The 24,533-nt window shown below is 36.1% G+C and overlaps 1 protein-coding gene across 1 annotated transcript in view; it reads left to right on the top strand.

Annotated features, from left to right (window-relative positions):
* Nucleotides 1-236: 236 nt before the first annotated feature.
* Nucleotides 237-24,533, top strand: part of LOC150099121 (uncharacterized) — a 287,705-nt gene continuing 263,408 nt past the window's right edge. Inside the window, exons 1-2 of the mRNA XM_090403807.1 lie at nucleotides 237-510; nucleotides 10,710-10,833. Of these exons, the coding sequence (XP_090259933.1) occupies nucleotides 398-510; nucleotides 10,710-10,833 (237 nt within the window). The 5' untranslated portion in view covers nucleotides 237-397. The remainder of the gene's footprint in view (nucleotides 511-10,709; nucleotides 10,834-24,533) is intronic.

The following is a 24,533-nucleotide window of genomic DNA, read 5'->3' as shown; positions in this document are numbered from 1 at the left end:
AAAGTGTGCTTTTTGATGATCACTTCTGTGTGCTACCAAAATTAAATTTCTTATTTCAATATGTTAATAAGATCTTTGAGAAGTTGATTCCAGTGTTTGATATTTGTAATTCATTCTCATTTTCGCAAATCTTTCTGCCTTATTATACGATCTTGTAATTAATACGTCAGATATCGCTGTAATACCGTCATGTGCTCAGTGTTCATTACCATGTCGGGGCACGGGGGTTCGTCGTTCCAGCTGCTCATGTGACTGAATTCGCATGATACATCTACATGGTTACGCTGTTCAGGTTGTTGATATATTGCAATATGTATATTATAAATTCAGGAGAAAAGATTCAAGATAAGCCGAAGATACAGAGACACATTTAGTTTGCTTAAATAATAATAAAAAAATGGATAAACATTCCCGTACAGTGAGCCTAGAAGGCTATACATTAAAACTTCCTGTGATACGTGGTTCGCCTGAAGTGTTTTCTTGCTTTTCATTTTATCTAGCAAAACCAAGGTAATTTAAGTTTGAAATAATATTTAATATCACACAGTATTTATCAAGACAAATTACCGTAATAATTAATAATAATATAATAAATAATTGTGGAGAATTTAAATATCATCCGGCGCGCGTAGTTTGATTGTATCCTCTTTTTTTGCTTTATCCTGTCATAATTGCAGTCTAAACTATTAGTATTGTGAAACTTAGATGATGGAGTATAGATTTCTATGAAGATAGTCCAGCCAATTTCAGCTATTGTGCCTTTAATTGTTCCAGCATTTAAGTATATTCATCCCGGCCACCATCCTTCTAAGGATGGTGGCCGGGATGAATATACTTAAATGCTGGAACAATTAAACTACTGAGAAATGCTCGCGCATGGTGTCAGAAGAACCTAACCTTCCTCTGAACTGAATTGCAGTACTATTTCTTTCATTATGATTAATAGTTCATAAGTATTTTCCCCAAAAAAAATTTTGAGCCACCCTTCTTCCAAAGTGAGCATGTTCAAAAGAGGTGCCTGTTTTTGTAAGTTGGTACTGGGAAGAGACTTTTGTGCTTTAGTACTGCATGCAGACTTTAATAGTTTTATTACAAGCATGGTATAGCTTTTCATATATTATGCAGCTTTTAACCCAGCTTTAGGGATATCGAAGTTGGATGGCCTGGATCTCTAATGGTGAGTCTTTTGACTACATGGTTGGTTTATAGTTATTGGCACAAAAACAGCAAAGGTCATACTGTGCCATAGTAAAGGTTACAGCAATACATAAACAGTCAAAGACAAATTGTAAACAGTATGCATGTATACCAAAATCAATCCAAGTAATGCAGTATATACATATAAATAAAATTGAACAAAGGTTATAGAAGTACATATATAGTTTGGTAAACAATATGCATGCACAAAAATTAAGTTTCACAATGCAGTAACTACACATAAATAAAATTACTGCAAAAGTTATAGCAATGCATAAGGTCAAAAGTTACAGCAGTACATGAATAGTCAACAATACAAACTAATAAACAAAATGCATATACAAAAACCAAGCCAAGGAATGCAGTATCTACATATAAATAAAATTACAGCCAATGTTATTACAGCAGTACATAAATAGTCGAAAAGAAATTATTATACCATATGCATTCATAAAAATTAAGCTTAGATAATTACTCAGTATCTATATATAAACAAAATTACAAGGTTAAAGGCTACAGCAATACATAAATAGTAAAAAATAAACTAGTAAATAATATGTATGCACAAAAATTAAGTTAAGAAATACTGTATCTACATATAAACAAAATTGCAGTCAAGTGTGTTCGTACAAATTAATTCTTTGTCGAAAGTTAACATCATGCAGTCTGCCTGAATCTGATAACATCTGCCTGAGTGTATATGGCTTGGCTAGATAGGTAAAAATTTTATTCCTCTCTCATGTAAAGTGTTGGCACTCCACCAGAATATGATAAATAGTGAGATGTGTATTGCATTTTTCACAGATGGGAGGGTCATCAGCCCTCAGTAAATAAGAATGTGTAAGATGACTGTAACCTATGCGGAGCCTAGCAAGAACAACTTCCTGTCTTTTCTTTATACATTGACTACAATGGCAATGCTTAATGTCTAATTTGTTTGTTGAGAGCCTCCGTAGCTCATTCAGTATAGATGAAGTCCTTTGGTTGGAAAGACCGGGTTTGATTTCTGTCCAAGACGTGAGGAACCTTTATCTGGTCTCTTTCGACTAAAGGTGAGTTAGCCAGTCATATAAAAGTGTGTGGGGGTGGGGGTTCACCTGGAAACTTGTTTTTTTTTCCCCAGAACAGGCAGACTGGCCTCGTAAAACACACGGATCTACAGTCATAAAAAATACATACTTAATCCCTCATTAGGACTCAACCTGTCATGAGGAAAGGGGAGAATCCCATACAAAATAAATAAATAAATTTGTTTATCAATGCTTCCTGCCATAATGACTGCCATTGAGCAATTATTATCTTTTGATCTTATAAACAGTCTGAACTCTATGTGGAGATACCTGTGTAATAATAATATTTCTAGAAATAGAACTTACATGGTGGTAAGTTCTAATTTCTAATCCCTCTGGGAAGAGGGATTAGAAATGAAAATTTTTTTTTTTTTTTTGCACCAAAGCCAGAATTTTTTTAGTATAAGTGAAGACATACATGTTGGGATAGATTACAGATTTGTAAAGTTGAACTAAAATTTGTTGAGTAAAACAGAAAAACTGAACTTTTTTGGATTAGTATGTAGTTTAATACTAACAGTAACCTACATGATAAGAATTTATATAATTCATTATTTCCAATTAATATATCTTATACAGTCAAATACGAAACTGTAATGATCATTTATGTGACAAAATGTAAAAAAAGTAAGCGAAAAAAAGATTAAATCCAGAATGTTCATAGAACATTCTTAAATAGGACTGTTATGGTCCCATAAGTTTAGATGGATTTGTTTTCTTCTCCTCCTGCATATTTATAAAGACACAATGTGTAAAGAAACCTCAGAACAAAAACAACTCGGAACCCCCCTGTTGTTAATGGCGTTGTGTGCATTGCTGAGTTTAAATTCTAGTAGTTTGAAATGCTGGGGGGGGAAATATATATATATATATATATATATATATATATATATATATATATATAGTTATACAAATCCATTTACAGAATGAATTCGCTACTTTTTTCAGTCCCTCAATGAGGACAAAATATAGTACATTGGCTGTACTATAGAAGTCCAACAGTCAATTGTCATTTGATGAACAGGTGTTTTTTCTCTAATGCATGGTACATGTTAGACCTATAATCATGCCAGCTGTTTTTAGTAGAAGAAAAGGAAACATTATTTATTTATTTGTAATATATGATATTCAACAGCAAATGAGTTATCTTGTCAACTGGTCACACAATGATAGGCTGAATGTGTATCTAGACTTTATTCGTTGTTTATACATATTTTAAAGATTTAATTACTTGTTCACAGTACAAAATAAAGATTAAAGGACAAATACTTTATTGCCAATGTTTAGTCTCCAGTTCCTAATGCATTCTCAAGGTTTAGCAGTGTGACTGCAGTACAAAGGAACATGATGCAAAAATCAGTATGAAATATTGAAGCTAGTGTCTTAATGTTTTGACTGTGTGTACTCTTGGTGCAGTCCAGTGGTTCACCTAGAGAGGGGACCAAGGGACCCTTCCTCCACTTTTTCCATACATTTTCCAAAAATCTTTTCCTAATTAAAATTCATTTTTTTAAAAATTTATGTTGTGTCGTGTCTTATATTTCTATACTTCTTATGAATTAGCTATCATTGCAGATGATCAGTCATAGGTTGTATGCAATGCGTAGTGTGTATTTTCAAATCGTCTGCTGAACTCCCCCCCCCAAGATTAACTCTTGAGTGCACAACTGGTGCAGTCAGAGGATTAAGTTTTACAATGCAGTATCTACATATAAATAAAATTACTGCAAAGGTTATAGCAATACATAAGGTCAAAAGTTACAGCAGTACATGAATAGTCAACAATACAAATTAATAAACAAAATGCATATACAGAAACCAAGCCATGGAATGCAATATCTACATATAAATAAAATTACAGCAAATGTTATTACAGCAGTACATAAATAGTCAAAAAGAAATTATTATACAATATGTATACCCTCTCAGTGCAGCTAACAGATGATTTTGTTATTTTTGACAAGCTGTCAGATGCTTTTGGTTTAGGAGCTGAAATGCACAGTCTGGACATTAGGATACTGGCTTGAACATTTCATATTCACATCTGCATTGCATGCCTTTGTGAACATATTGTAATTGCTCCAACCTTGAGAGTGCCTCAGTAACAGAAAGCAAATATTGATAATGTATTTGCTTTTGTTGCTTGTTGCATTGTGATGGCCATTAAAATTTCAAAATGAAATGATAGGCTAGTAGTTGCCTTGCACATCAAGTGGCAAGTTATCCTCCCTAATTAATAATAATAATAATTGGCATAGCTATATTCATATAAGCTATAAAATGTGTGGCTGTTTATCTTGTGAATTTGCTATATTTAATTTTGAGACATCAGAATATGTATATGTTGTATTTGCAGATACAGACATGGTGCAGAGAGTTGGTGAAATTTTCATATTCACTGAATGGCTAAATAGAAGATAAATATTAGGAATATATGTATTTCAACTACTTATATCCATGAGGACATTATCTCATATATTTATATACACTGAGTTGCCATTGTATTAGCTACACTTGCTTAGTAGTGAGTAGCACTCACTTAGTCTTCAGAACAACTTAAAATTCTCAGAACATTAACACTAAAAAAGTGTTCCACTTGTTTGCTATTAATAGCACAAAAAAAAAAAAAAAATGCTCTCCCATGTAAACTCAGTTGCTTTTTATTATTATTTATTTTGAGTCTTTCATTTGGTTATACTATAAATTAAAGATGCCAAGAAATTATGTTCTTGGTTTAATCCTTTACCCAAGTGTAAACAAACAATGTTTGTGCATGAGCTGGGCTACTTGTATATAGAGGCTAATGACTTCACATCAATTGCGTTAGTATCCCATAATGCACAACACACACCTTTTTAGATGTGTATTTGTTTCAATAATGAAATACGAGTTAGCATATTGCAAAGAATTATAACGCTGGAGGGAAACTCACGTAAAAAATTATTAGCATAGAATGTGTATAATGCTATGCATTATGAGAAGGGCCACTATCCCGACCAGTTTTGACCTTAATTAAGGTCTCACCAGTGGGAGCCAGACCCAGAAGAGATGCTAAGGTTGAAGTAAGTTGGTCACTAGATTGCAGTAGATGGGTTTGGATGATAGACTAGTGAGATGGATAGGTGAATGGCTGTCAGATAGGTATCAACAAGTTGTGTATGGGGGCACTATCTTGAAATAGTAAAGTCACTAGCGATGTATCCCAGGGGTTAGTTTTGTGACTATTGTTATTTAATTTGTATGTTAATGATATTGTGATAGGTTTAACTGGTGATAAAGAACTGCTTGCAGATGATGCAAAACTGCAGAGAGTGATGATGAATCAATCATGCTTCCCATGATTAGTCTTGTGATTTCATTGAGATCCAGTGTTAATAATATATAATAATATCAGTTCTTATACAGAGAGGTTGTAGAACTTATACCAGTGCTTTGTGCAGACAGAGATTAGGGCAGAATGAACATACTGATATTCCTCTTAAATAGTTGGGTTTGCAGTTTCTCCCCATCATCAACTGCTCTCAATCTCTCCATGATGTCACATTCACAAGAATGAAAGACTTTTATGAACTGCTTATTAAGTATCTCCACTCTATCTTCCGCAGCAGTTGTCCTTATACCATTTTCTCCAATCAATGTCATCTTTCCATAATCATTCTTTTTTTTTTTTGCTAGCTACATATCGAAAGAACTCCCTAGGATTCTTTCTAGGATTTTGGCTTCAGTAGTTAACTGCTGCTCATACTTCGCTTTTGCTGCCTTTACAAACCAAGTCACCCTCCTTGCCTGGCTTTTGTAATCTCATGGAATTGGTTATTACCACTTCTTTTATGCTGCCTCCATAATGCCTTTTTGCTCTGTATCGCATGCTTAATCTCTTCATTCATCCATTTCCCACCTACCTTATTTAACCTTCTGACCCTTGGAATACATTTAGGTATGGAATACATTATATTCTACTAGATAGTTCTTGAATATCCCCCAAGCTGAATTGATCTCTTTTCCAGCTAACTCCTCATTCCATGCTACACCCGCAAGCTGACTCCTGAGCTCTTCATAATCACAGGCCTTGTAGTTTCACATATACCCTTTTCTCACAGAGGTCCTCACACTGTTGGCAACCACCCATGTAATCACAATGGCATCATAACCTTTCTATTTCTGCATGTCCAGGTCCTCCATATCATTGCCATTATCCGATATGACACCTTTACAACTTGTGCAATGTGGCCGCTGAATTTTAGGTCCTTCTACCATTACTCCTAGATCTCTCATCTGCTCTACTTCCTTTAAAGTTTCCCCACCAAGTGTATATTTTGCATCCCATCGTTGCTTACCAAATCTCTAAATCTTACATTTTGCAACATTGAACTGATAGTTCCACTTAGCTGCCCAATCATGCAATCCATTCAAGTCCTCTTGTAAGTCCATAACATCTGCTAGACTCTGCATTGCCCTCCTGAGTTTTGCATCATATGCAAACAGCTGCATATCACTATATTATTAGTTAAACCCATTCCAATATCATTAACATACAAATTGAATGACAATGGTCCTTAAACTGATCCCTGCAATACACCACTAGTAACCTTCCTCTTTTGGGATACTGCACCACCGTATATAATTTCCTGATACCTGAAAGCCAGTCACTGATCCAACTCAGAAGTCTGTTATCCAATCCCATCTGTGTCAGTTTATTTACCAGCTTGTCGTGCAGCACACTATCAAAAGCTTTTGCGAAATCCAAGTACACCACTGTATATGCATCTCCCCCTGTCCAAAGTATTTGTTGCCTTGTTATAGTACATAAGTGAGTTAGTGAAACATGATCTCCCTTTAACAAACCCATGCTGATAACAACAGAGAATAATGCTGTTATCAACTCATTTCTCTATCCTACTTCTCACCAATTTCTCCAGCACCTTCAACACAACAATAGATATACAGATTAGCCTATAATTTGAAGCTACAGACTTAACACCACCTTTATGCAGCAGAGCAGTTTTACCCTCCTTCCACTCCATTAGAACCTGTGCTGTTGCAAGCCTTATTAAACAGGCATGCCAGTGCTACTGCTAGTTCCCTGGAACCTTGCCTTAAGATGCATGGTGCTATGTCATCAAATCCTATCACCTCTTTGAAATCAAGTTTATTTCCTTAAATACCTCCTCACTCACAATTAAACCATCCTCTGCTGTGTCCTCTGCACTTCTTCATGATTTCCCGTGATCAGGATGAAAACACCCTTATAAACTGATCAATGAATACCTCAGTGTCTTCTGCAGCAGTCACCATTCTACCACTTTCATCAATTAACATAATTTTACCATGATTATTCTTTCTTCTACTTGCTGCATATCTAAAAAAACTCTAGGATTTTTCTTCACCTCATTTGCCAATTTCTGCTCATACTGCACTTTTGTTTTCCTTACTGAGTCACTCTCCTGGCTTGTTCTTTATACTTTTCATGTTACTGATTATTACCATTATTCATCTTGTACTCCCCTCCAAAGTACCTTCTTTTTACAGATTTCATGCTTTAGCTCCACATTCATCCATTTTACACCTACTTTATTCATCCATTTGGCCTTCAGAATGCCTTTACACATTGATGCTATTATGTATTTCTTTGTCAGTTCCCATGCAGCATTTATTTCATTACCGCTTAACTCCTCGTTCCATGTTATAGCTCCAAGCTGTTTCCTAAGCTTGTCATAATCACCAGCCTTATAATTCCACATATTATTATTATTACTACCCCAAGACCTCATAGAGTCAAAGACTCATCTGGGAGGTCCTTTTATCATACACACAGCTCATCATATGTCTTGAACACACTCAAACTCCTTGCAGACACCACACTTTCAGGGAAGGCATTCCGATCATTTACAACTCTACATGAAAAAAACCTGCCTCTCACTCCCCTACTCACACCCTCTTTATACAGTTTCTAGGGATGACCTGTGGTTCTCCCCCGATCTCCCACTATTTTCTATAGAACTTCTCCAACATCGATCCTATAACAACTCCTTACTAATTTGTAGGTCTCTATCATATTTTCCCCCTTCCTCCTGTCCACCAGACTCTGCAAATTGCATCTTCTCAATCTTTCCTCATACTCGACATTCCAGAGGTCAGAAACTACCTTAGTCAGTTGCCTTTGGACCCTTTTCAACATCTCTTCATCCTTCTGAAAACCAGGTGACTAAATCTGGGCACAATAGCCCATGTGTGGCCTAATCAAAGCCTTATACAATGGAACAAGAATTTCCTTACTTCTATACATCAGTATCCTTCACATCATTCCCAGAAGCCTTTGTGTCGTCTTCACAATTTTGACTCTAAATTTCAGATCCTTATCCACTATCACCCCCAGAACTCTTATTTCCTCTGCCTCCAACAATATATCCTCACCAAGCATAAATTCTGCATCCCATCTTTGTTTTCCAAATTTTAAAACCTTACATTTTGCAACATTGAACTCACATCCCCATTTCTGTGCCTTGTAACTTGTAAGGCCACAACAGTGAAGATGTTGTGGCCTTACAAGTCTTCTTGTAAGGCCACAACATCTTCGCTACTCTTCATGGTTCGTCCCAACTTTGCATCATCTGCAAACAACTGAATATCTCAATCCAAATATTCACCAATATCATTAATATACAAGTTAAACAGTAATGATCCTAAAACAGACCCCTGAGGCACTCCACTAGTGACTTTCCTTTTCCTGGATACCCTTTCCTCACAGAAGTTTGCATATAGCTAGCCACAACCCAGATGATCACTTTCACCAACTGGAAGAAAGTATGAAACCCTCTCACAATTACATCCTCTGATGAAATGATCAGAACTACCACTCTCATTCCCCACATGCCCTCCGTCACATCCTGTTTGAGATAGTTATCTCTTAAGAACTCAAGAAATTCATTTCCCTTATTCAAAAATTCTCTCTTCATTCCAATCTATGCCGCCATAATTAAAATCACCTATAATAATTACCCTTCCTTTGTTCACCAATCCAAGTTGTTTAAACATTTCTTCATCACCACCATCCACATTCCCTGGCCTATAACAACATCCAACTAAATAGGTCTTCCTCTCAACCTCCAGGTTATACTACACTGTCTCATAACCATTGCCACTATTTCCCTCTTTCATGTCTACCTTATGTGGACATAATTCCCTTGCTATCATCAGCAGTACTCCCCCTACGTTCTTGTCTTTTTTTATCCTTGTGAAAAATACTATATCCTTCCATTTCTATTCCTATTAGAAAATCATCTTCGTTCAACCATGTTTCACATATTCCAAGGATTTTGGGGTGAATAAACTCAATCAGTGAAACCATTTCATCTTCCTTATTTCTGATACTTCTGGCATTTGTAAACAAACACAATAATTCATTTTTAGGTCTATAATCAGTCTTATCCAAGCCACCTTTTACCACTTATATCTGCTCAGTCTCAACTTCTCCACCCACATTGCAATATATACTCCATCTTCATACATCCATTCATTGCCAATTTCAACATCCACTTTCCCTATGCCTTGTGTCCCTGTCTACCTGAGCTTCCCCTGTTCCTCTTGCATTCAAATTTTTTCTTCATTTCTCACACTACTATTTCCACTGCCAAGCACTTCTGTCTCTTCAATACCACTCTCCCAATTTCTCCCTTCATCTCTTGCACACATTACACACTGTACTTCCATCCAGCAACACTTTCTTCAGTGCACTCACTCCAAAGCCATTCAAATGCAACCCATCACACCTGTATAATTTCATTCTTCCATCAATTTTTTTTTTATGATTCTTTTAAAAAAAAATTTAAAAGCTGGTTAATTGTAAGCCTAGGTTTGTTTGTAGATGAGGATATCTCACCCCCTTGGTATACAAACAATGTATCTTGTCCACCAGTCAGAATGAAGTGGTATTGACAATTCCTCTACTACATAACTCGCACAATAATTGAGGTATAATTAATAATAGAAATACTGGCATTAATATTTACTTCTTCCTTTTACGTATTAGGCCTGGTGGCTTGTTATGCAGCTGTCCTAGTCCTTCCAAACCGTACCCGTCCTGAGGATAAGGTGGTTAGCCCTATGCCTCCTGGTGTTCTATGTCTGTAGATGCGTGTGTTCACGGGGCCGGTTTGCCTGTTCTGGAAGATGAAAAACTTGAGTTTCTGGGTGGAAAAACCTACCTATGTATGAGACCGGCTAACTCATCTTTCATCTAAAGAGACCAGATAAAGGTTCCACTTCATTGATGGGAATCGAACCCAGGTCTTTCTGACCAAAGGGCTTCATCTATACCAACTGAGCTATGGAGGCTCTGGCATTAATATCTAATACTTACAAATATTTGTTAGATGCTGTTTATTAATACTAGAACACTGAAATGCCCCTCCAGTATCATTAATTTATTGATTTCAATTTTAGCTGGGTGCCAGATGAAGAAGTTGCAGTTTGTTTGATATGCAAGTCTAGATTTAACCAAATCAGAAGAAAGCATCACTGTAGGCATTGTGGCAACATATTTTGCAGTAGATGTTGTAGTGACAAAGTGGGTATCATCCTTGTTTCAGTAACTGGAATGTTTATATAATTGATTCATTGCATATGGTACTGTTAATTCAAAGTCTCAAACTTACATATTGATTTTATGATATACTTGAGTAATGAAATTAATACATTTTATTAGTTTTTCATTGACTTTTCAATTATTAATCAGATAGCCATAGAGTCAAAAGACTGTTTGAGGGAGGTACACCTCTCACATAAAAAGATTGAGCCATGCCTTAAATTTGCAGTTTTCAAACTCGCCACACTCTCAAATAGTATATTCATTTTACTGAGCAATTATTTTGCAGAGAAACTTTCCCTCATTCCCTTGCTCTTACTGTCCTTATATGACTTCAAAGAATGGACTCTTGTTCTACACAAAGATTATACAAATTAAATACACAAAGATTATTGAAGGAAAAATGAAAGAGTTTGAGAACATGAACCAAACCTTGGAGATTCAGTGGCAAGCCTTGAAGAAAACTCTGATTGATTCAGCTAGAGAGGCATTTGGTGAAGTTGTCTGCAAGGATAGAAAAATTAGAACTCCATGGTGGACACATGAAGTTAAAGAGGCAGTGAAGGAAAAGAAGAAAGCATATCAAAAGTTCCTCGCAAATAAGTCAGCTTGTGCTCTTAGAGAATACAGAGACAAATGTAAGAAATCTGAACAGTGTGTAAAAGTAGCTAAACAAAAGTCATAGGAGAACTTTGGCAAGAACATAGAAAATAAATATCAAGAAGGTGGCAAAATATTCTGGAGGTTGTTGTTGTTGAAGAAGCTTAGGAATGGAGGAAAGAGTGTTGTAAAAGGAGTTAGAGATGATAAAGGTGACATGAAAATGGGAGAAAAAGATATCCTTGAGGTATGGAGTAATTACTTTGAAAATTTACTAAATGAAACAAGCAGTGATGACAGCACAGTGATAAAAAAAACACTGACCAGGCATGCAGTCAGGAATACATATCCATACTTGAAGTAGAAATAGCCATCAAAGGCTTGAAATGTGGAAAGGTAGCAGGAGTAGATGATATTCAACCAGAAATGCTGAAGTATGGTGGTATAAAAGTCTTGCAGTGGCTGCACTGCATAGTTCAGAATTCCTTGACAGAGGGACAAATTCCAGACGATTGAAGTAGAGCTCTCATAGTACCTATATATAAAATGGGAAATAAAACTGAATGTGAGAATTACAGAGGTATATCCCTACTGAGTGTTCCTGGTAAGATATATGCAAGTATACTTGAGAAACGGTTCAGAAGAATTGTGGAAGAAAAGCTTAGTGAAGAACAAGCTGGATTCAGGTCAAATAGAGGTTGTCGGGATCAGATCTTCACTTTATGACAAATAGTGGGGAAATCATGGGAATATAACGAAGATCTGTATTTAAGTTTTTTGATTTGGAAAAGGCATATGACAAGGTGCTATTCAATACGCTACAGTTATATGGTGTCAATGGGGCATTATAACAAACAATACTTAGTCTTTATTTGAGTTGTAAGTCAGCAGTTAGAATTGAAGAAAGTACAGGAAGATGGTTTAATGTTAATCTGGTGTAAGACAAGGTTGTACATTATCTCCTCTTTTATTCATTATCTATATGGATCACACTATGAAGGAAAGTGGTATTAAACCTGATATCAAAATTGGAGATGTTAATGTCAGCACTTTGCTTTATGAGGATGATGTTATACTTCTAAATAAATCTGCTACAAGTCTGCAAGATTCCCTGACTAAAGTGAATAACTGTTGTAATAGACATGGTATGAAGGTCAGCAATAACAAGACAAAAGCAATGAAAATAGGCAGAAGCATTGAAAATGTCAACTGCGTTGTGAACGGAGAACTTGTGGAACAAGTAAAACATTTTAGCTACTTAGGCACAATTTTTAGTGAAGATGGTAAATTAAATAAGGAAATAGACAACAGAATAAACAAAGCTGGTATGGTAGGAAGTCAATTGAATAAATTCATATAGAATAAGAAAGAAATTAGTCAGAACACTAAATTAGCTGTATGTAAGACCAGTTTTAACTTAATGGATCTGCGAGCTGGGTCAGAAGTAAAACACTTGACCAAAGACTAGAGACCACAGATATGAGAGTCCTGAGAAAGATTAGAGGCGTGAACAAATAGCATCAATGGAAATATCAGATTAAAAACGAGAATATTAGGAACGAACTTGACATTGTCAGCATCCAGGAATGCGTTAGCAGAGTTAATCTCAGGTGGTATGGTCACTTAGAATGGGTGACGAAAGATTAGCAAAACAAGTGTTCTCTGCCAAGTTGTCAGGAAAATGACCCAGAGGAAGACCAAGATATAGGTGGATTGATACGGTACAAAGTGCCTTAGACGATAGAAGTATAAGATCTGGTAATGTTGGAGTCTTGACAAGTAACAGACTGATTTGGAGGAAAATTGTAGATAGGAATTAGTAATGATGTAAATTTTTAATGTAGTACTATCATATCCTGTACATCCCTTGAGGGTACATGGCAGGAATTTGATGATGATGATGGTGAACTATTACCTCTCTGCATCTACATCATACGATTCCTTCTCATTGCCATAGTCTGTTGTGATGTCCTCACAGATTTAGCAATGTGAACTCTTAGCTTCGAGTCTTTGTTCACCACCACTCCCATCCTTGTCTACCAAATTTCATGGCTTTATTCTTTGCAATATTGAACTAGTAACTTTGATTGCTCGCTCACTGTTTATTCACATCCTCGCGTAAGGCCATGACATCTACTCTGCTCCTCATAATTCTTCCCTGCTTTACATCATTTGCAGACAGCTACCTATCTGCAGTTAAGCATTTCTCAATGTCATTAACATTCAAGTTAAACAAACCACAATGGTCCTTGAGTAACCTTCCTCTTTTTGGAATATCCTCCCATCCCATCATATACAATCCACTGATACCTATCTGACAGCCTGATGAAATAACCTAACTATAACAATCTATTAACTAAGCCAATCCATTCTAATTTAGCTACAAGCTTATTGTGCGAGAGACTTGTAACTAAACTGGAATGATACTGTGACTTCTCTGCTCCTGCTTGCTGACCTTTATATAACATCTTACTCCAATATCTTCTTAGGCTCAACTACTTCACATGCATCTGAAGTCATCCCATTTCTATGCTGACCATCCCAATGTATGCATGCATATATTCCTATTCCCTCACACTACTCCCCTCTCCATTCACTCAGCTATCTGTTCCATTCTCCCTGTTACATTAATCCATTGTTCACATCATCTGATAACAGTCTCTTCAGTTGATGTATACCAAATTCATGTAAATGTAAGGCATCTCTTTTATATAGTTCATCATGATCAAATTCCTGACATGTACCCTCAAGGGGTGTACAGGATTTTATGATAGTACTACATGAAAAGTTACATCATTACTAACTTCCTATCAACAGTTTTCTTCCAGATTAGCCTGTTATCTTTCAGCATTCAATATTATCATATCTTATATTTCTGTATTCTAAGGCATTTATTACTGTATCAATATGCCTATATCTTGGTCTTCCTCTCAGTCTTTTTCCTGCCATTCTGGCAAAGAACACTTGTTTAGCTAATCTTTCCTCTCCCATTCTAACTGACCATTAGCTCTGCTAACACATTCCTGAATGCTAACATTGTCAAGTTCTTTCCTAATATCCTCATTTTTAATATTATACTGTCATTGATGCCATCTGTTCACTCTCTTAATCTTTCTCAGGAATTTCATATCTTTGGTCTTCAGTCTTTGATCAAGAGTTTTATTTCTAATCAAGCTCTCAGATCCATCAGTTAAAATTGGTTTAAACATTGTCTTTTATATGGCTAGTTAGTGTTTTGACTAATCTCTCTCTCTTATTCCATATAAATTTATTCAATTCACTTTCTACCATACCATACCAACTTTGCTAATTCTGCTGTCTATTTCCAAATTTAATTTGTCATCTTCACTAAAAATTGTGCCTAAATAGCTGAAATGTGTTACTTGTTCTGTAGGTTCTCCATTTAGGATGCAGTTGATGGTTTCAGTGTTTCTGCCTATTATGATGCCTTTTTAATGCTGATTGTTTTTACCAAATTTATTATGGTTGTTATTCAATATTTACTGGATTTCTGCGAATAGACATTACCATGTTTCAACATAAAGATGTGCACAAGTTCACATGGAGAGAAGTTACAAAAAATAAGAAAAGCCTCATTGACTAAGTCATTGTTGATAGTGATATCTTCTTGCTCATTCAGGATACAAGAGTGTAGAGAGGATTTGAAATTGGAAGTTACCATTACTTAGTACTAAGCAGGAGAAAAATGGATACCACATTGAAAACAACAGTATGTAAGAAAGTTTTAAAAAGCTCAGTGGCAAACTCTGAAGAAGACATTGATTGATTCAGCTAGGGAGGCATGTGGTGAAGTTCTCTGCAAGGATAGAAAAATAAGAACACTATGGTGGACACAAGTAGTTAAAGAAACAGTCCTGGAAAAGAAGAAAACACCAAACGTTCCTATCAAATATGTCGACTTGGCAGATGTCCTAAAAGAATACATAGAAAAATGTAAGAGAGCTAAGCTGTGTGTAAAAGTAGCTAAACTAAGAATATAGAAAATAAATATCGGGAAGGTGGCAAAATGTTCCGGAGACTATTGAAGAAGCTTGGAAATGGAGGAAAGAGTACTTAAACTTTAGAGTACTCTAGGAATTAAAGATGAAAAAGGTGACATGAAAACTAAAGATAAAGATATCCTAGATGTCTGGAGTTATTTACTCTGAAAGACTGTTAAATGAACCAAGCAGGTGACAGAACCATACTAGATATTTTTCAAAAATAATGCAATGAGGCATACATATCAATGCTTGAGGTTGAAAAGGCCATTAAAAACTTGAAATGTGGAAAGGCATCTGGAGTAGATGATATTCGACCAGAAATGCTTAAGTATGCTATAAAACGTTTGCAGTGTAAAACATTTCATAATTCACAGGCCGTGGTCAGAAGGTCGAATTCCCAATGTTTGGAGTAGACTTGGCTTAGTACCTGTCTATAAAAAAGGGAATAAGATGAATAAGATTTATGCAAGCATACTTGAAAAGAGGTTGAAAAAGATTGTGGAAGAGAAACTTGGAGAAGAAGAAGAAGCTGGGTTCAGGCCAAATAGAGGTTATCAAGATCAGATTTTCACTTTAAGACAAATAGTTGAAAAATCATTGGATACATGATAAGAATCTGTACTTAAATTTTGTAGATTTGGAAAAGGCATATGACAAGGTGCCCAGAGGAAAATTTTTCAAGACACTACAGTTATAAGGGGTGAATGGAACATTGTACAGAGCAATACATAGTCTATATTTAAGTTGTCAGTCAGCAGTTGGAATTGAAGGAAATACAGGAAGATGGTTTGATGTAAAAATCAGGGATAAGGCAAGGATGCACATTATCTCCACTCTTATTCATCATCTATACGGAACACATTATGAAAGAAAATGGCATCAAGCCTGATATTAGAGATGCCAAACTTAACACTGTTTTATGCAGATGATGTTGTACTCTTAAACACATCTAGTTCAAGTCTCCAGAATTCACTAACTAAATTGAATAATAACTGTAACAAATTTAGTATGAAAATCAGTAATAAAAAGACCAAAACTATGAAAATAGGCCAGCTGAATAAATTTATATGGAATAAGAGAGAAATTAGCCAAAATACCAGTATAACTGCATCTAGCAATATGCAAGACAATGTTTAAACCAGTTTTAAGTTAGGGATCTGAGAGTTTGGTTAGAAAGAAATCGCTTGATCAAAGACTAGAGACCACAGATATGAGAGTTCTGAGAAAATTTAGGGGACGAGCTGATGACATCAATTGCAGAATCATATTAAAAATGAAGATATTAGAAATGCACTTGACATTGTTAGCATTTAAGTTGGTATGGCCACTTAAATAGAATGGACGAGGAAAGATTAGACCAAATGTTTGATGCTAAGGGGGCAGGAAAGAGACCGGAGAAAGACCAAGGTCTAGGTGTATTGATTTGGTCAGAAGTGTTTTATAAGCACGATATGATAGGTTGATTTGGAGAAAAATTGTTGAAAGGAGATTAATAATAATGTAAACTTAATCATGTAGTGCTGTCATAATAACTTGAACACCCCTTTGGGATAATATCAGGAAATTAATGATGAGTTATTCAATTCGGTCAGGGAATCCTGGAGACTTGTCTGGGATTTATTTAGGAGTATAACATCATCTGCATAAAGTAAAGAGCTAAGCTTATCATCTCAAGTTTTGATATTAGTTGTGATACTGCTTTTTGTCATAATGTGATCTATATAGGTGATGAATAACAGTAGAGATAATGTGCATCCTTGTCGCACACCTTCATGTACCTCTTTCAAGTCTAACTGCTGATTTACAGCTTGAATAGAGACTATGTATAACTATAAATTCACACATATGCTACAGTAAATAACTTTTTAATAATATGTAAATATTTCTTCTTAAGTATCATAAGACATCAGTACAATTATTAAACAGCAATAGGAGTTACATTCAAAAAAACACATGAATGCACATGCTTACATTGGAATCCCTCTATGTATATAGTAGTGTGTTTAAGGATTAAAAACTGTTGTCCTGTAATTAAATTAAATTAAAATATAATTGATAAATTTATTTTATACAATTGAGGATAAGAATTTCCCAGACTTTTGTCATGGTGAGACAGTTATTATGTTTAAGATTGGGTCTGTGACATAAGGCTTCGACACTTTCTTTATACACTCATATTTATATATGGATGTATGTAATAGCTTGGTCTCAGTTTTTCTTAGCTATTTTTCAAGAATACTTGTATAAATCTTAGCAGGAACATTCAGTAGAGAAATTCCTCTGTAATTCTCACATTCAGCTTTATTCCGTTTTTTATATATGGGTGATAAAACGAGTGCTCTAACTAACATGTATTTCTGTTGAGTGTTTTCTACCACCATGCTGTCACTGCTTGTTTCATTTAGCAGTCTTTCAAAGTAATTACTTCATGCATCAAGAATATCTTTATCTTCAGTTTTCTTGTCTCCTTTATCATCTCTAATTCCTTTTACAGTACTTTTTCCTCCAGTTCTGAGCTTTTTCAATATCCTGCAGAATATTTTACCAACTTCCTAATATTTATTTTTTATGCTTTTACCAAGTCTTCCCATGACTTTTGTTTACCTAATTATACAGAAACTTTCCTTTCTTACATTTTACTATGTATTCCCTAAGAGCACAAGCTGACTTACTTGCCAAGAACTTTTGATATGCTTTCTTCTTTTCCTAGACTGCCTTTTTAACTTCTTGATTCCACCATGGAGTTCTGATTTTTCTGTCTTTGCTGTTTACCTCACCACATACCTCACATACTGAATCAGTCAAATTTTTCTTTAGGGTTATACAATTCATTTATCCATCAAATGCATCTGCATATCAACTAAACATTTCCCTTTCTCCTCATGCAGCAGAGCTGCATGAGGAGAAAGTGAAATACTCTGAAAAAGTGAAATGCTCTATATGGTGAGTCCACTCAGCGCCACTCTCGAGTCATTTTCCATTTACTTTTTCTGCTGTCTCTGATTGTATTCTTTTGTGTGCTTTCATTCATATCTACCAAATGTCTTAATCTCAGCAAAAATAATTTTTTGGTTTAATGGAATGAAAATAGTATAAGGAACAAGTTAAACAATGGTTTAATGACTCCATTGTTTTGTTTCTGTCATATAAGCAAATGTACGGTATAAGAATTGTAATGTATGTACAAGACAAGAAAACAAAGCAGAAATGATTAGACATATGTAAATTAGTGAATGAAAAGTCTAATGCCCTGCCTAGGACTTCTAGGCAGACTTGATTATTGGATTAGAGGTTCTCCTTTCTTGGAATTTCACACAACCATATTTGTTAAAGTCAGGTTGGATTTTAAATGAGCTTCAACTACCGCTTAATCTTTGATACAATTATACATATTATTATTATTATTAAGGGAGACCTCCAGGGAGTCAGAGATTAATCGAGGGAGGCCACATACTAAACACACCAGCTATCATACTTATTCTTGAATTTATTCTCACCGCTTGCACTCACAACATCCAATGGCAATCCATTCCAATCAAGCACCACATGAGAGAAAAATCTAGCCCTCACCCCCCTTCTTAGCGGCATTCATTCTTAGCTTCCAAGGATGCTTGTCCTTTTCCCACCCTTGAAATTGAAAAATTCCATCAATTGAAATCCTGTATGACCAGTGGTGAGCTATGAAAATTTTAACAAAGGGCTCACATCGTTGAGCAAAAAAAAAAAAAAAAAAGAGCCATACTTCACACAAAAACTTTTGTTAATACAGCTTGTGTACAAATTCCAATCAAAAAGTGTGAGAGGACAATCAACCTCTAAAGGCTATCATTTTTAAACAATTATTTCATGATCTAAACATGAAATATTTGCACACAATCAACTGTATTAATTTATCTGACATAAGAAAAACATTTTTTAACTATCAAAATATAATAAGAAAGAAATCTTTTATAATCTTTTATAAAACATTTGATTGACTACTGGTTTTATCATACGATTGGCTACTAGAAGGGAGAAGAGTAAAGATAGTGCATGCGCTTATTTTATTTTCAAACGTGGGCGCATTCGTCATAGAGGAGTTGAAACAGTAATTCCAAATAATCTATACACTGCCGAATAGACTAATTTTTGTTAGGTTACCGTATGAGTTTGTCATGTTTCAAAAAAAATTTTTTTTTGAAAAAATAAAAATGTAAACAAGAAGAACAAGGGGCTCGCAAATTTGAGAAAAATTTAACAAAGGGCTCACGCGAGCCCCTTATAGCTCACCACTGTGTATGACCCTCTCAGAAGTTTGTAAGTCTCAATCATATCACCACTCTTTCTCCTGTTTGCTAGTGTCTGCAGTCTACATATTCTCAATATGTCTTTATAATCAGTATTCCACAATCCTGATATCATTTTTAACACTCTCCTTTGCACTCTCTCCAATATATCAGAATCACAACGGAAACCAGGAGACCAGACCTGTGCACAATAGTCCAAGTGAGGACTTATCGAGGCCTTGTAAAGAGGCAAAATGACATCCTTATTTTTACATGTGAACTTTCATTTCAGCATTGAAATTATCTTTTAAGTTGTATTTGCAATCTTTGTCACATGGCTCCTGAACTTCAACTTCCTATCTACTAACACTCCAAGATCCCTAGCCTCATCAGTTTCTTTTAGCATAATTCCACCAATATAATACGATAGTGGATATCTAATCGCACTGAAGTGAATGACTTTACATTTCATTGAACTGATGTCCATTTTTCCATGCGCACAATTCCAGCCTATACAAATCATTCTGCAAGTACTGCATATCAACAGCATTCCTGATTACCTTACCTATCTTTCCATCATCAGCAAATAGCTGTATTTCGCTTGTCAAATCCTTTCCAATATCATTAATGTACAGATTGAATAACAGTGGACCAAGCACTGATCCTTGTGGTACACTACTTGTTACCTTAAATCTTGCAGACTCACATCCTTCGTACCACTTTTTGATATCTGTCAGTCAGCCATCCTCTTATCCATGCTAATCTTCTATAATCCAAACCCATTTTCTCCAATTTATACAACAGTCTACCATGCTGTATTCTGTCAAAAGCCTTAGCAAAATCCAAAAGTATCATAGTGTATCTATTCCCCTTGTCTCGTTCAATGGTAACATTGTTATAGAATGTGAGCAAGTTGCTAAAACATGACCTTCCCTTAGTAAATGCATGTTGCTCATTACAAAGTAGAGATTCAATGTCAACCCATTTCTGAATGCGAGCCCTAACCAATTCCAAAATCTTCACCACCACTCCTGAGATTGCATCACCCTTGTGCAATGGAATTACCATACATTCTTTCCATTTGTACAGAATCTTCCCTGTTCTGAGACTCATATGAAACAGCCTGGTCAAAGGAATAGCCAGTTCAGCTGAACACTCTTTTAGCACAAGTGCTGATATCCCATCAATCCCTATTGCTGAATTCTTATTCAGTTTGTGAACAGCTTAATACCTTGTCCTCATACACCTGAGTTTTTTCATTCAGTGAAGAGGTAACAGTGAGCTCAAATTGTGTACAACAGGTTGATAGCTTTAGAGGTGCAAGAGGAGAGTGTGTTCCAAATACTGAGTACTCTGGATGTCAATAAAGCTGTGGGACTGGATGGTACTTCACCGTGGGTTTTGAGAGAATGTGCTAAAGAACTGACAGCTCCGTTGACCTGGCTTTTCAATGAAAGTCTGGCTACAGGAATGGTACCCAGGGAATGGAAGGAAGGTAAGATAGTGCCATTGCATAAGGGTGCAGGAGACTGGAAGTGTCTAATTATAGGCCAGTTTGTGTATCATCGGTAGTAGTTAAGATCTTGGAGAAATTAGTGAGGGACCATATACAGCATTGGTCAGATGAGGGTAATGTTATCTGTGAGAGTCAACATGGATTTTTTAAGGGGGGGGGTGCTCTTGCTTTAGTAATATGATTGCCTTTTATAATAAAGTGACAAGAGCAGTTGATGAGAGAAAGGCATATATTGCCATTTTTTTTTTTTTTTGGATTTTTCATAGGCATTGGATAGGGTACCACATGATAAGTTGGTACTTAAATTGCAGCTCATGGGTTTAGATGTCGGGTTAGTCAACTGGATTCAGGATTGGCTGTCTGATAGGTATCAGAGAGTTGTGTATGGTGGAGCAGTTTCAAGGAGGCAGGAGATTGCAAGTGAGATTCCACAGGGCTCAGTACTGGAACCTGTATTGTTTAACCTTTATATCAATGACATTGTCAATGGATTGCAAGGAGATATTCAGTTTGTAGATGATGTGAAGCCGGGCAGGATTATTAGTAATAGTGCAGATGTGGCAGCTCTGCAAGAGGATTTGAATAAACTGGACAGATGGGCAAATGAATGGGGAGTGTCGGTTTAATGCTGACCTGCAGAGATAAAAGAGTTATCATTCCGTTGTATAAGACTCTGATCAGACCACACTTAGACTATTGTTCTCAAATTTAGTCCCCAGGATTTGAAGGGGATAAGTTAACTGTGGAAAGGATACAGAGGTGGATAAAAAAGATGGTTTCAGATCTGTACAATGTTAGTTATGAGGATTGGCTGAAGGATGTGGACCGCAGAGTTTGGTGGATAGAAGAAGGAGAGGTGATATGATTGAGACTTTTAAACTATTGAGAGGCAATTACAGGGTTGAAACTGGGGAGTTCTTTCACTTGATGGAACAGCAGGAAGGAGCAATGACAAGGGGCCATCCCTGGAAGTTACGAAAGGAAGCTGTGAGGAGTGGTTTCTTTGCATGGAGGGCAGTTGAACTTTGGAATGCATTGCGTGATAGTGGTGAGAGCAAGAAAGGTCAATGAATTCAAGGAGTGGTATGATAGACTTTGTGTTTCATAGGAAGGTCCTCTCACAATGAATCTCTTGACTCCATGGAGGCCTGAATAATAATAATTAACAAAATGGGCATCATTAGTTGAACAACCTCTTCTTCGTCTGTAACCCTCAAGCCATCTGGACACATTATTTAAACCAGATCAGTATGCTCTACTTAATACAGAGATTAGCTTCACTGTTAGGTAAGTATAAGCATCGCATCATCATCATCATCATGCTTATCAAGGAGATTTAGGCCTAGCATGGCCTGTTCCAGCCTTAGAAGTCATCATTGAACTATTTCTGTAATCTATTTTTGGTTATTTCAATAACTATTTACAAATATCTCCATGAAATAAACAAATTGTTTCCAAGCATCTTGTAGTCAGTTTTTTTTTTATGGCAAGGTACATTTACTGACTGATGGTATTATGAATTCTCTTCAATTCTTCATTGCAAATTTTTTTATGAAACATTTGGAGAACTTCAAACTGTGCTGGATTCTAATGATAATACTGCATGAAAACATTTCATTATTACTTACTCCATATCAACCATTTTCCTCAAAAATTTGTTATCTGTTAGGACTCTATTGTCAGGTCTTATTTTGATTTTTAAGTTGCTTCTAACTGTATCACTCTACCTAGATCTTATTCATCTTCTGATGCCATGTTGGTATCAGATATTGTTTTTCTGACCTTTCCCAATCTGTTTTAACTCACCAGTACCATCGTAGATTAACTCTCTTCAGATGTTTGTAAAATTCGCACCTTGATCCGACAAAAGTGTCTGGGGTGTCCCATATCTGGATATCACTAGTTTAAAAAATTTGTTGGTTACTGTTCTTGCGGTCTGATCCTTCATTGCCGTTGCCTCAGGAAATCTAGAAAACTGTTTATAACTACAAGTATATACCTGTTCCCTCTTGAGGTAGTAGGTAGGGGCCCAACAATATCAATAGCTACTGCTTGAAAGGGATGAATCAGGACAGGGAAAGGTTGCAACAGTGCTTTCCCACCAAAGTTTGATTTCTTTTGGCACAAGTGACAGGAGGACACATAAGTGGCGACGTCACTTCTCATACCCTTCCAAAGATACCTGTCACTCACTCGTTGCCATGTTCTACCAAATCCTTGATGTCCTACCAGGTCCGAGTCATGGAACATGTAAAGTAACCATGGTATCATGACTGTAGGGATTAGGATTTTGTCTTTCTACCTCCCTACAATGTCCTGTTTGGACAACAGTAATCTGTCTCCATTATACATTGATGAGGGAAAGCATATAAATACTCTTTCACCTCTCTTTATTTTATCATACACATCCTTTCACACAGGGTGCACTTTCTGAGCATCAACAATAAGGGATTTCTCCCAGTTCTGAAGATGAGGTGGTTTATTCCTATTTCTTTCTAGTTCCTCTATCTTATTGTCAAAGATAGTATTTTCCTCTCTCAGAGGGCCTTCCTCCTCTTGGTCCGAGTCTAAAGATCTCGACAAGTAGTCAGCAACTACATTTTTTTTTCCAGGAATGTACGTAATATCAATATTGTACTTCTGCAGCTCTCGAGTCCACCTAATTATCCTCTGGTTCTTATCCCTCATGGATGACAAGAAAGACAGGGGTTGGTGGTCTGATCTCAGGATGATATGCTGTCCCAGTAGCAAATATTTAAGTTTTCTAAGGGAGAACACTATTGCCAAAGCCTCCTTCTCAATTACAGAATAATTTATTTCTGAGGATGAAAGCTTCCTACTAATAAAAGCTATAGGTCGGAAGTCATCCCCTTCTTTCTGCTCCAGCACAGAGGCTATGGTGTCATGAGAGGCATCAGCAGAGAGGAAGAATGTTTTCCCAAACCTGGGATAGGCTAGTACAGGGAACCTAGTCAGAGCAAGGTTTAAAGAGTCGTATGAACTCTGCTGCTCATCTCCCCATCTAAACTTAATTCCTTTCTTTGTTAACTTAACTATAGGTTCCATTAATCTTGAACAATTCGGAACGAACTTCCTATAGAAGTTTATCATCCTGATATATCGACAAACCTGCCTTACAGTCTGTGGGACTCTGGCCTCAAGAATGGCTCTCACGTTCGTCTGAGTGGGGACTATTCCAGCCTCACTGACCTTATGACCCAAATACTCTACCTCTCTCAGGAAGAACTGACACTTTGAGCATTTTAATGAGAGTTTTATTCTGTCTAACCTTGCAAC

This window comes from Typopeltis vanoorti, chromosome 14 (genome assembly GCF_054136105.1).
Source record: "Typopeltis vanoorti isolate ZY-2024b chromosome 14, IOZ_Tvanoo_1.0, whole genome shotgun sequence".
NCBI classification, from domain to species: Eukaryota; Metazoa; Arthropoda; class Arachnida; order Uropygi; family Thelyphonidae; genus Typopeltis; species Typopeltis vanoorti.
Note: the sequence above shows the minus strand (reverse complement) of the source record. Positions and strands in the feature narration are given on the sequence as shown.